General features: G+C 31.5%; 1 protein-coding gene across 1 annotated transcript; it reads left to right on the top strand.

The window, feature by feature from the left end:
* The first annotated feature begins 4,870 nt into the window (after nucleotides 1-4,870).
* On the top strand, nucleotides 4,871-7,947 carry LOC7462571 (uncharacterized). Its single transcript, XM_002310069.4, has 6 exons — nucleotides 4,871-5,038; nucleotides 5,360-5,454; nucleotides 6,229-6,490; nucleotides 6,605-6,801; nucleotides 6,971-7,158; nucleotides 7,335-7,947. The coding sequence occupies exons 2-6, from the start codon at nucleotides 5,360-5,362 to the stop codon at nucleotides 7,619-7,621; spliced, it is 1,029 nt and encodes a 342-aa protein (XP_002310105.1). The 5' UTR covers nucleotides 4,871-5,038; the 3' UTR covers nucleotides 7,622-7,947.
* Nucleotides 7,948-13,871: the final 5,924 nt, after the last annotated feature.

The following is a 13,871-nucleotide window of genomic DNA, read 5'->3' as shown; positions in this document are numbered from 1 at the left end:
AATGTATTCCTTAGAATTTTTTGTATTTTTTTCTCTCAATTTTTGAAAATATGTTGAAAATAGGAGGTAAAAAATGAGTTATAACAACTGTACTTTCTTTACAATACTTATGATATAATAAGAAAAAAAATCATTTTTCCCTTGGCTTTGTTTATCAAGCTTGTAAAGAATACAGGGGTTTTTTTATAAAAAAAAAAAAACCTAAACATCTTGCCAAATAAAGCCATAATTGTATGAACATGAATGAGAGGATCAACTTGGTATTCATATAGACAAAAATGAAATGATTAATTTGTGATCTATATAAATGAAAATGAAATGATTATTCTAGGATTCAATTTGACTTAGGATCGATGAGAAAGTATCAACTTGGGATCCATATGAAAGGATCAAGTTAGGATTCAGATCAACTTCGTATTTATATAAAATGATCAATTTGAAATTTATATAAAAGGATCAATTTGGAATTTATGTGAACGGATCGACTTGAGATATCAATATGAAAGGATCAATCTAGAATCCAGATCAACTTAGGATCCATATCAACTTGGGATCTATATGAACAAGTCAACCTAGGATCTATATAAAAAAAAGAATCAACTTAGGATCTTTATGAAAGGATCAACTTAGGATCCAGATCAACTTGGAATCTATATAAAAGGGATCTATATGAAAGGATCATCTTGGGATTTAAATCAACTTGGGGTCTATATGAACAAATGGAATCAACTTTGGATCCATGCAAATGAAAAATATTAATTTGGGATCTATATAGATGAAAGAAATAAGATCACCCTAGGATCCGCACTACTAAAAAATGAATGGGATCATTTTAGGATCCATCATCAAAATGAAAGATCAATCTAAAATCCTTCCAAATAAAAATGAAAATGATACAATAATTATATAGTTTAATTAGACTCACCTATGAACAAGATTTGGTCAAAGATGTTCAAATTAAAGAGTTTAACTTGCAATTGTTATTTGCCCCCCTTTTTTTTTACAAAAACATTACACAATGAAAAGTCTTACCTTTAAATTAGAAGTTTTAAAAAAGTAAAATGAGAAGAAAAGTTCAATTTCTTCACTTCTTTCTTTATCTCTCTTTATGTTTCCTAACCTCCCTTTACAAGCTCCAATTCTTTAAAATATGATGAATATCACCTTTAGATCATTCAAAATTTCATTAACAACCTTAATCTATAAGTTTTTGATGAATTGTTTGATGGGAAAATAGGTGAGGTTAGCACTTTTCTTCTCCTTCTTTCTAGAGTTATTGGTCAACCACTTTGAATGGCTTTCTTTGGAAATTTAGTCTATTTTAGGTTAATTACATCAATGCCCATAGCATACTAAATGCTTATTTTTACTCGAAATCCTGTCTCGGACCACTTTAATACTAAACCTTAACACCTCGTCATTGACTTATTTTTTTCAACCATGTTTTTCTTTACCTGTTTCTTTATCTACCTTTTTATTTAATTTATTCTAAAGCCTATTTATATAATTCCATATTTATATTAAATTAGGGATTTACACTAGAGTCCTCAAGCAAGTACCAACATGTTAATCTCTAATCAAATCCAAGATGATGGAAGCATATCCTAATTTGATATGAATTTTATATAGGGAACACAATAACATCAAAAACCTTTAAAAAATTGTATCAAAAAAATAACATCGCAATCATGTATGGATTTCAATTTTTTTTTCACCATTATAAAACTCTAAAAAACTCTAAATCTTAAATTTGAAGAATCAGAGAGAGAAGTAGAGATAATTGGTAATTAGATTTAAAAAAAATCAATTATGCTATTTATAAACCTAAAAAAAAAAACAAGAAGAAATCATTAAATTGTAGGGAGATCTACATCTTTAGTAGAGAGAGAGAAATTGTATAATATTTAATGTTTATTAGAATACTAAATTGTCCTTGCTTTACTTGATGATAAAGGCAAACTTATTATTACATTGTTGCAGTTAATAATGTCAATAAGTCTATATAAATAATGTTTTTCCAAGTATAATTAGCTTTGGTTAATTAATTTTCAAACTAGTTTGAATATTTTTTTAACTAGGTTTTTTTTAAATAGAAAAAATAAAAAATAAAATGAAATATTATAATATAATATAATATAATATAATATAGTTACCTAGTGATTACGAAAAATGAACACAAATTCAATTTGTAGAGACCAATTTCCATTATTCATTTCTAAATCTCATGGTTTGGTTTTTAGAAAGAAAAAGAAAACGCTATATAAACCCGCTACACTAACAACATATATTAATAAGCTTTTCCCCTACAGTAGTTAATTAAATTATTTGAGTAATATAGACTTGATCTATGTAATGACACTTCACCTTCGAAAATCCCACGATGACAACTTAATCATTGTAACCCTTTTTTCTTTTGACCAAAATTATTTTGTGGACCTTTCTTTCTATCAAGACAGTAACATGAGCTGTAAGACATTAAATTGTATTGTAGCATTATGATAAACCAAGATTTTATCAATAAATATTTTGTATATATTGTTTTCAAAAAAATATCAATTCGAGGGAAACACATGAATATAATTTTCTCGAACTCTCAAGCGCGTTGGGCTGGTATGTACCAACCCCCAACGCACCTTAAAACAAGCGCATTAGGCTAGCTAACTAGTGCGATTGCACAACTCTCCAAGGATGGGACTGACACGATAGCTCTCCAGTGCAATAGCACCACTTTCCAATGGATGGACTTGGAATCCCTAAAGCAATATCACCACTCTCTAAGGAACCCACTTCCACTTAGAAATTTTCTAAGTACGGGCTTCACCCTCTTTGGATTTCACCTAGCCACTTATAAAATTTCTAAGTATAGACTCACCCTCTCATTGGGTTCATCGTAGTCATTTAGAAATTTTCTAAGTATAGGCTCCATCTTTATTAGGTTCCACCTAATTACTTGGGAATTTTCTAAGTATAGACTCACCGCCACTTAGAAATTTTCTAAATATAGATTTCATCCTCTTTGAGTTCCACCTAGCCACTTAAAAATTTTCTAAGTATAGGCTCACCCTCTCATTGGGTTTATCTTAGCCACTTAGAAACTTTCTAAGTACGAGTTTCACCCTCTCATACTTTCTAAAGTATGAGTTTCACTCTTTTTTGGTTTCATCTAGCTATTTAGAAATTTTCTAAGTGTAGATTCACCCTCTCACACTTTCTAAGTACGAATTTCACCGTTTTTGGATTTAATCTAGCCATTTAGAATTTTTCTAAGTATAAGCTTACCCTCTCATTAAGTTCATCCTAACCATTTAGAAATTTTCTAAGTATGAGCTTCATCATCTCTTTGGGTTCCACATCCATTTAAAGATTGTTTCAAGTGTAGGCTCTCCTCTCATTGGATTCACCTTATCCACTTAGAAATATGACATATTTCTAAGTACAATCTCCTTCTCCATGGATTTCTCCACCTATTAGAAATTTTTCTAAGTAATAGGCGTGGTACCTTTAGACTCTTAGATTTTTTTCTAAGTATGGATTTTTGGTATTTTTGTTCGAGTAGAATTTCTTTCAGTAATGATGCATGTCTTTTTGCATATTTTTCAGTTATGCGTCCAGTTTATACACCCCTCTCTTGTACAAGAAAAACTCAGAACTCTACTCAATTTGGGTAATTAATTAAAGTCTTCATGTTTTATTATATTGCAAAGACCTACTGATGAACCAATATTTTATCAGTAAATGTTTTATATATATTGTTTCCAAAACAAATATCGAATCGAGGGAAACACATGGATATAATTTTACTGAACTCTTGGGTGCGCTGGGTTGGCACGCATTAGCCCCTAACACACCCCAACACAGGTGCGCCATACTGGTAGCACTTGTCAACTCCAGACGATGTTGGGTCTCACGTATGTCAGACACAAGCGCTTCATAGCATGGTAGTGCACAAGCCTAGGCGCAGCTAGGTCTGGCGCTTGCTAGACCCATCAGCGTCTGGGCCTAGCGTACGTCTCCTGAAGGTGTTGAGCTCGAGGATTTTTTTGCCATCGTATCCCAAGTACAAATAGATTCAAATATAATGCTTGAATCTAACACCACACCTCTATAGATTTTTACATAAATTTTAAAAGGATTATTTCTCAACAAATAAACTTAATTAAGCAAATCTATATTCCACCAACACCATTAGGTGTATTAAAGTCTCTCATGGCTTACCATTTATCCATCTCTTAGTTGGATAAAATGAGTAGAACACAGCTCACAATACAAAATTAATTTACAAGGATGGAACGACTCTTCAGCCCCTCACTTTAGCAAAAAGATAAGGTTCAAGGGATATAAATACTCTTTGAATCATTTAAGTAAAAGAATTCATAATTTTTTTATTTTCAATATTTTTAATATATATTTTTTCAGAATCTATTTCTCTAAAATATCATTACATTTTTTATATTTAGAAAGATACTTAAACATTTGAGAGTTTTTAAATAGTAAAGAAAAACATTTTATAAATATCAACAACAAACCACTATAGCTAAAAAAAAATATAAATTAGATTGTGAGAATTAAAAAATTAATTAATTATCTAACTTTTAAACCTTATTCCAAAGTTATCTCAATCTTTTAGAAAATCATCACGCTGTACACTTTTGAAGTTAAAGTACAATGCTAATTTTGAAGTGTTGGCTTGGACAGTGAATAAGTTGAACTGAAACTTTATTGCAATCAGGTGAGGTGTTTTTTTAAATTGTTTAAAGATGAAATTTAATTTAAATTAGTGTATAAATTAATTTAAAAGTATCTCTTACTATTAAATAACAAAATAATTTAATTGCCCGACCATAAAAATAATAAGAGGAAAAAAAGAAGAAGAAGTAAAGAGTAGCAATCAGGCCACTATCTTCTGGCCCATCAAGCCGAGAAACCATTTAGTATACCCTTCCACTTTCTGGCTCTGACCCAAAAGTCTTGAGAATCTCTCTCTGAGAGATTGTAAATCACTCCGAAGTGAACATCTGTGTTCTTCAAGAAACGTAAGGTAAGCGCCCGTTTTGTTGATCTATTATGTTGGTTGTCTCTTCAAGCTCACACTTTGATCCTTATTTTAAAAGAAAAAAAAACTGTATTGAATCAATTACTGTAAAGTTTGTAGTTTTTTGTTTTTATGTTTAATGTGAACCCATTTGCTTGTTTCTCAAAATGCATGATCCAATTGTCAAAGAAAGTTTGTTTCTTCTTCTTCTTCTTCTTTTGTATTTATTGTTAATAAAAAGATTGAGTTTCTAGTCTCTTGCTTGTTTTTGCCCATATTTGTTTTTAGCAAGATTCAAGCTTTCTAATTCTTGATGATTGTTATTAGATGGTAGATCGATATTGGGTTGGTTTCTTTCTGGTGTTTTCATGTCTTGGTGGAACCTTAGATGCTAGTGCTGGGGATTCTGATCCCATTTACAGGTAAATTTTGACCCTTCCTTTAATTACTGTATTACTTCATGTGCATCTGGTTCCATGTTTTTTTGTTCTTCAGTAATGTTATTAATCGTCCACACACCAATGTAACAGAAGGAACAAATCTAGTTTTTTTATAATGCTAATTGCACAATTTGATATATCGACAAAGGAAGTTTTGAGCCTGTAAATGTGATTTCTACACCCTCAAATGTGTGGCTGTTTCTCTCACACTGGGTCACCCAATGTGCACAAGAGGCATGAATTAATTTCGTGGGCAGATACGGATGTGCTGAACATTCAAGAATTCGGTATTTCTTATATTTGCCTGCTTGTTTCAGCAGTCCTGCTGCACTAGCTACTCTTTAAAGCAGTCACTGCTGAGCTATTTCTCATACCTTTAGTGTTAGGTTCAGTAATTTTGGTCTGTTCCACCATTTATTTGGTGTACATTCTCATTAACAAATATTTTCTCATAGGATATATTCATGAACCATTACAGCACCTTCAAGTTTGTTTTATTTTGCTATCTTTTCTATCATTTTGTGCTTGTTCAGAATACCTGATTACAGTTTTCTATGAGATTAGGTCCCTCAACGCCCTTCAGTAATGTTTTTGTTATTCAAAACAACCTGATTATGTGCCCTTTTCACATTCTGTTGTATTTTCTTCTCATTATCTGTTGTGGAATCAAGTAATTTGCTCTTATGTATAATTCTTATAATCTCCTATAATTCCATTTTGTGCATGCTGAAATATTTTGTTTGTTCTGAAAATTAGGACTTGTGTTGGACAATGTGAAAAATCTGGATGTGTGGGGCAAAGATGCTTTTCACACTGCAATTTTTCTTCTGATGGTGTCTCCATTGATGGTCCGTGGTACAAGCAAGAACCTCTTTACTTGCAATGGAAACAATGGGATTGCCAAAGTGATTGTCGTTATTATTGTATGCTGGATAGAGAGAAAGAAAGAGAAGCACTTGGTCATGGTCCTGTCAAGTACCATGGTAAATGGCCCTTCAAGCGTGTATATGGAATTCAGGTTTGCATTTCTAGTAGTTCTATTTTCATTAGCCTTTTTCTTTTCTTCTTAGATGCTCAAGATCAATCCTATTAATCTCGAGAAAACTTAATGACCTATTGTTTATGTGCTCAGGAGCCTGTTTCTGTTGCTTTCTCTGCCCTTAACCTTGCAATGCATTTCCATGGTTGGCTATCCTTTTTCATTCTTCTCTACTACAAGTTGCCTCTGAAACAAGATAAAAAGGCCTACTATGAGTATGCCTCTTTGTGGCATATCTATGGGTTCTTATCATTGAACTCCTGGTTCTGGAGTGCTGTTTTCCATAGCCGGTGAGGTTCTTCTTTTTAATCAGACTTTCATTTGTGAGGACCTTTATCATTAATTAATTTTTCTTTTCTTTTTTTTTTCATTTTCGTTATCCACGCATACATGACTTTTTTTTATTTTACCATGTTCAATTTTATGTTTCTTATCTTGCATTGTCTGTTTGAAATGCAGAGATGTGGACTTGACAGAAAAGTTAGACTATTCTTCTGCAGTGGCATTTTTAGGGTACTCACTAATTATGTCTATATTAAGAAGTTTCAATGTGAGGGATGAAGCTGCAAGGGTCATGGTTGCCGCACCACTACTTGCTTTTCTGACTACTCATATACTGTTCATCAACTTCTATAAACTAGACTACGGTATTGCATCCATTCTCTTTTTGTCTTCTTTCTAGACCAAGGTTTAGTGCATAAAATGTTTCTAATCATTCTTAAATGGCTACAATTACTCGAGGAACTAAGGTTTTCCTCCACGTTACACAAACTTTTCTCATAGTAAGTAGTAAGAAACTGACAAGATTCCTGACATCTTACAGGGTGGAACATGCAAGTTTGTGTTGTGATGGCAGTTGCTCAGCTTCTCCTGTGGGCCATTTGGGCTGGTGTCACCGGCCATCCTTCTCGCTGGAAGTTGTGGGTAGTGGTAATTGGAGGTGGCCTGGCAATGCTCTTAGAAATCTATGATTTCCCTCCATATGAAGGATATGTGGATGCCCATGCGCTTTGGCATGCCACCACAATCCCTCTTACCTACATTTGGTGGAGTTTCATCAGGGATGATGCCGAGTTCCGCACCTCTAATCTCCTTAAGAAGACTAAGTAGCATATAGTAAAACAAACAGGCAAAACTATTTGACCTTTTCTTAGACCTGGCAGCAAAGTTTGATAGTTTAGAGGGTTTGGCATATTTTGTCTGTGTTGTAGTCTTCTCTCCTTTTCTGGTGAAAGATTTATGTGGCAGGATGGGATTCTGTAGTTGAGCATGAGCTTGTGCAGATCTTCCTAATCTTTTTCTTTCTTTCTTTTTTCTTATTTTCATGGAGGATTATCTCAAAGCATCGCACTATTACAGAAGGATGTTACCCCATGTATCCCATACTTTGGTGTCCTGCATCCTTGTGTATCATTGCTTAGGTTTTGTTTTCCGGATGTGCATGTTGATCTGAGATCCTTTATCCGCACACTTGATAAATAATTTAATTGTCATTTGAAGGATCATATAATCATTAACCATTTAAGGTGCTATTTTAGGATGTAAATGAATTGAGTCCCATTTGTGCATTGACTTGTTTACTTGTATTAATTTGGAGTGGAGTCGAGAATATTTTATTGTCAAGGTCATTAGTATGGGTGTTTAGGAGTATAATAGTGGTTATTTTTTAAAGTATTTTTAATTTAAAAATGCATTAAAATAATATTTTTTTATTTTTTTAAAATTATTTTTGATATTAGTATATTAAAATGATGTGAAAACATTTAAAAAGTTAATTTTAAATAAAAAATTTTAAATTTTTCCAAAACATTTTTGAAATACAAAAACAAATAGAATTATAGTCGGAAAGAGTTCAACTAAAACTATTAGCACTCTAATTTGGTTTTTTTTTTTTTTTAATTTTAAGTCAAAGAAAAGTTATAAATATATTGACTTAGAAATAACTTTTGATTTAAATTTAAAGTTTGTTACAAAATTGATTTAAAACTTTAAATTAATTAAAAGTTAAAATTTGTATATTTAACTTATAAATTATAACCGTGAGTTATTTTTTATTAAGAGCTTGTGAGTTATTTTTTATTAAGAGCTTGTTTGATATTATAATAATGATTGTTTTTAAAGTATTTTTTGTTTGGAAATACATTAAAATAATATATTTTTTTTATTTTTAAAAATTTATTTTTAATATTAACACATAAAAACAATTTAAAATCACTAGAAAAAAATATTTTTTGTAAAAGGGCTTTTCAGGGGTTCTAAATATGTTACTAATTCAAAGTCATCTTTGATTATTTTTTTCATAATTTATTTATAAAAACAATTTTTGAATTACAACTCAAACGTCAAAAGTCATGTTAAACATGTGTCAAAGGAAACTTCTATATGTAAAATCTGTTGTAGTTACCTCCCATGAAAATTCATTCTTTTTAGTGTTTACCGCCAAGCAGTTTTTTTTTTAAATTAGCATTTTAAATTTAAAATCTTAATAAAATCATACCATTTAAAAAACAATTATGAAAAACACACTTTTATCTTCTTGTTGTTACCTCCCGTGAAAATTCATTCTTTTTGGTGTTTACCGCCAAGCAGGTTTTTTTTTTTTTAATTAGCATATTATTTAAAATCTTAATAAATTAATACCATTTAAAAAACAAAAGGTGAAAAACATACTTTTATCTTATTGTACGTGATATTTATTAAATATTGTTATTACTAAACACGATAATTTAACATGTCGTGTTTCAAAAACACGATATCAATTAAAATTTAAGTTTTCCTAGATCGAAAAACACATAGACACAACAACTCTTCTCTTTCTCTCTCCAAAACGACCAACACCCCCGGCCCTTATCTCTCTAAAAAAACCCAGCAAACATTTTCCCCCCTTAAAACAACAAAAGATCAAGTATATCCTATTCTCTGAGCATTCTTGAATGAATATTTTTGTGTTCAAAATTCACTGTTGTCTTTGTTGTTGTTGTCGCCCAGGTTTTTTCTAGTCTAACAAGTAAGATAAACATATTATATTGATATGAATATATGTTTAGTTTAGTTGAAATAAAATAATTATTTAAATTGAATTTAGAGTTTATGGTAAATTTATGGTTTGTTGAATTGATGATGAATTATTTATGAATAATTTAGGGCTTGATATCTTTTTGGTTCACATGAGGAGTCTTTTAAAAAATTATCTATGTTGTTGTTTGCAAAAAAAAAATCAATCCTGGAACAATTATTGATTGGACGCACAAAAAAAATCTTGATGATAGTATAATTTGATTATTGTGGTTCTTTACAGGTTTTAAGTAAGATAAAATTTTAGATATAGCTTTAAAATTTTCAGTGTTAACCAAGCGATCGATGACTATTATGAACCAGTATACAATAGCTTATCTCTGTTTTTCAGTGTTAACCAGACGGTCAATTTAAAATACTATTATGAACTGGTATCGATTTATAATAGTCAGTTAAACAAGAAACTTAATTAAAATTTTATTACAATTTAAAAATATAATATTTAATTAAATATCACGGTTAAGAATTACAACAAAATTTAAATTCATATAGCATTTTAAAACAGCAAATATATATATATATATATTAAAACTTTTTGTTTCACCAATTTCTTTTCATTTTACATGTTAATCGCCTATTTTGTCCGATGTGTTGCTGCTCTTCTCGTCATCCCTGTAAATGACATGACTAATGAGCAGTGAGCACCCAGCAACTCCAAAACATGTACTGCCGCCTTTCCACTCCCACCATCACCCAGCATGCTTTGCTACCTCTATTGTTATTGACTTGTGGTCGCCATGATCATCACCACTATCCATCTTCATCGCTGCAACCATATTTTTATCCTCGTGATTTATAGCACAACAGTAATATTTCGTTTTTTTTTTTTTTTTTTTGCGTGTGTATTGGGATTTTAGTATCTTAAAGTAATAAACAGATTACACAAAAAGAAAATATCATTACATAAAACTAAAAAAAAATGCAATGATTTAAAGAAAACTTGACATACACCCAGATTATCAGGTAGTACTCTTGAATAGCTTCGCCTAATTATTCTCACCCTTTACCTAATTACTCTTGAGCTAATATATGTGTCTGGACTTAGTATTTCTGTGCTCTCCTGCAGAACAAATCTTTTATATAAATAAAGAATTCTTCGATGCTTACGATGGTAAAATAAAAAGAGAGAGCATTGTGTGTAAGGAGAATAACGAGAAATATAGGAGGATGTTTTCTCATAAATTTCCTATATGCGTATGGATCTGGTTTTATTATTCCTTACACTCGGTGATTACTGGGTATTTATGCAGCATCGAGTCATCACTTGGGATCACATGGATTTACCCAAGAAGAAGAAGAAGAAGAAGAAGAAGGGGGGTTAAAAGCCTACTGTGTGTGGACTTTACTCGGAGGAGAAATCATAGAGAGCAGTGGCTCTACTCCCCCAATAAATTTTATAGGATTGTGGCCTAACTGCTATGACTGGACAACAGGTTGTCTGGTTTGCGGCCTAAAAGACTTGACCTAACAGAAGTTGTCCAGTCTTGATTATGGGCTGTGGCCCAATTCACCTGGCCAGACAGACGGTAGTTGCCTATCTCGTTCAGTCTTGATCATGGCCCAGCAGACTTAACCACAAAGTAGGGGTGTGTGTCTGTTAGGGGTGAGCAAAAAAACCGAAAAACCGATTAAACCGAGAAAATCGAAAAAAAAATAACCAAAAAAACCGAATCGAAAATAAAAACCGATTAAACCGATTAAAATATTTAGAAAAATGTCTGGTTCGGTTCGGTTTCCGGTTTTGTAATGCTTAAACCGGACAACCCGAACCGAACCGAACTGGTTCGGTTTAGAAATAAAAAAACGCTTTCTACCCATTAACCTAGCAGGTTGTTCACGTAGCCGCCCCCTCCCTCTAAAACAAGTATAAATACCATATTTTCTTCTAACCCTAAATTTCAACATTCTCAGCCGCCCCTCTCCCTGCTCTCTGTCTCTCACTTTCAAATCTGTCTTCTTCTCCTTCTTCTCCTTAGATAGCAAAAATCTCTCTTTCAAAAACTTATTATCCTGTGCATCTTTGCCATTCTTACATGTTCCCTCTTGTTGGGCTCTCCTGTCTGAGTGTGTGCTGGCTTTTGTCCTCTCCAATTTGCTTTCCTTTCTTTTTTGGCATCTCTAGTCTCTCCCTAGCTTCAAATCAATTAGTGATAAAAGGGTTTTCTTGAATCAATACCAACACAACTACCACCAAACATCCCCGCACCCGTTTTGCTTACCATGAAAGGGTTTTCTTGGGATTTCAGAGAAACCAAGATCTAAAAACTCTGCACTCTCAACAGTGTCTGTATCAATGCTATCGATGCTTTTCTTGTCTCTCATCTCTCAAATCTGTATTCTTCCCCTCCATGCTTTTTGATGATTTTACATTTCAATAACTTTTGATTTTCTTTTTGTTTTTTTGCAGTCAAATCCTTTGTTTTGTGTATTTTTTTGCTGGGTTTAACTTCTGGACAAGGAGAACAAAACGAAAATTGGAGTTGATTTTTTGGAAAATGGAAGCAAGTATAAAAATTTCGGTTTGAATCGGTTTGGAAGGGGAAAAAACCGAACCGAACCGAACTGAAATTAATCGGTTTGAACCGGTTTTTGGTTCGGTTCGGTTCCAAAACTAAAAATAAAATAAAATCGGTTTGGTTGTATATTTTGGTCCAAAACCGGACCGGACCGAAAATGCTCAGCCCTAGTGTGTGTGTTTGTATACTGAGCTTTTAAGCATTTGTATGTTTAAAAGACTTGTTAAGTGCTGGCAGTGCGAAGAAATTATACGACTAACTAAAAACGTTGGGAACAGTGACACAATTTATTTATTTTTCATTTCTTCTCTTTTTATCTTTTTTATTTTCAATTTTATCCTCTTTTTTTTTATTAGTCATCCGAGTTATTTTTAGATTGACTAAGTCAATTGAATCATATTAAAACAAATTTCACATGTTTAATTTTAAACATGAACTAGATAAGGAATCGGGTTAAGAGATCTTTTACTTTTTTTTTAATTTTATCCTCAAACTCTATTTAATAATTATTCGGGTTGCTTTTAGGTTAGCTCATTCGATTGAGTCACATCAAGGCAAATCTCATCTGCTTAATTTTAAATCTGAGCTTGGCAAATAGCCGAGTTAAGAGATTTTTTTTTCATTATATTTTCTCAATTTCATCTTTAGATTTTTTTTAACTAGTCATCTGGGTTGGTCAAGTTGTTTAGGTTATGTTAGAAAAAAAATCCTATAAGTTTAATTTTAAACCCGGTCTAGACAAAGAGTTAGGTTGGGAGGAAACAATTTCAAATAACTTAAACTGAACTTAAAATGTAAAGAATAAGCATCTGTTGATATAATAGAAAGATATAAAAAAAAGAAAAAAAAAAGCCTTGAGCAAATCTGACAGACAATCCAGATCAACAAATCAAATACATGACCTAGAACATGAAATTGGAATGATCCCATAAATAGAAAAACAAAAAACAAATACCGCACAAAATATTTGAAAAAAAATGCATTAAAAAAAGATTGAAATCGACTCGGACTAATTTTTCAGATCTGTAACTCAGGTCATGAGATCAAGGTGACACTATTAAAGGCAAACCTTAAAAAACAAATAAGAAAGATTATGAAACAAATATTAATGGATGAAATTGAGAAAAAAAAATCAATAAAAAAAACAATGCACAACAAAACAAATAGAAATTAAAATAATTAGGACTAAATTTGACATAAAAATTAAATTAAATTAAATGTTTATGGATGAAATTAAAAAAAAAACAAATCAATTAAGAAAATTATTCAAAAACTAGCAATTAAAAGAATTGCGACCAAATTTAAAATAAAAATTAAATGAAAAAAATATATTTAGGGATGGAATTGAAAACACAAATTAATCAAGAAAATGATTCAATATAAAAAAAAAATATCAATTAAAGTAATGAGGACCAAATTTGATAAAAAATAAAATAAAACAATCAAATGACTAGGGATGAAATTGAAAATAAAATTCAATTAGAAATAATCAATACAAACAAAATAATTACAATTAAGAGAAGAGAGGATGAATCAAAAGAAAAAATAAATGAAGGGTTGGTATAACTTTTTACACGGCCAACATGCGATTCGAGGAAGAAAGAGAAGGAAAAGAAAGAAAAAGAAGAAGAAAACTGAATCGAGATGAAACCAGCGTGAATTGACTCACATGCACCATCCAATGTGGTTGGATCCGCCAATAAGGATCGAAAAACACCTTGGACGACATTTTTGGCAATCATTATGAGTTACACATGTCGCCTAAGGGT

The sequence above is a fragment of the Populus trichocarpa genome, chromosome 7 (genome assembly GCF_000002775.5).
Source record: "Populus trichocarpa isolate Nisqually-1 chromosome 7, P.trichocarpa_v4.1, whole genome shotgun sequence".
In the NCBI taxonomy this organism is placed as follows: Eukaryota; Viridiplantae; Streptophyta; class Magnoliopsida; order Malpighiales; family Salicaceae; genus Populus; species Populus trichocarpa.
This window is presented reverse-complemented; position numbering and strand designations above follow the sequence as displayed.

What these genes read in the sequence shown, in the direction of transcription:
- LOC7462571 (XM_002310069.4), top strand. Translation starts at nt 5,360, where the DNA reads ATGGTAGATCGATATTGGGTTGGTTTCTTTCTGGTGTTTTCATGTCTT. An exon ending in GATTCTGATCCCATTTACAG is followed by an intron (nt 5,455 to 6,228) that starts GTAAATTTTGAC and finishes TCTGAAAATTAG; the next exon opens with GACTTGTGTTGGACAATGTG. An exon ending in CTTCTATAAACTAGACTACG is followed by an intron (nt 7,159 to 7,334) that starts GTATTGCATCCA and finishes GACATCTTACAG; the next exon opens with GGTGGAACATGCAAGTTTGT.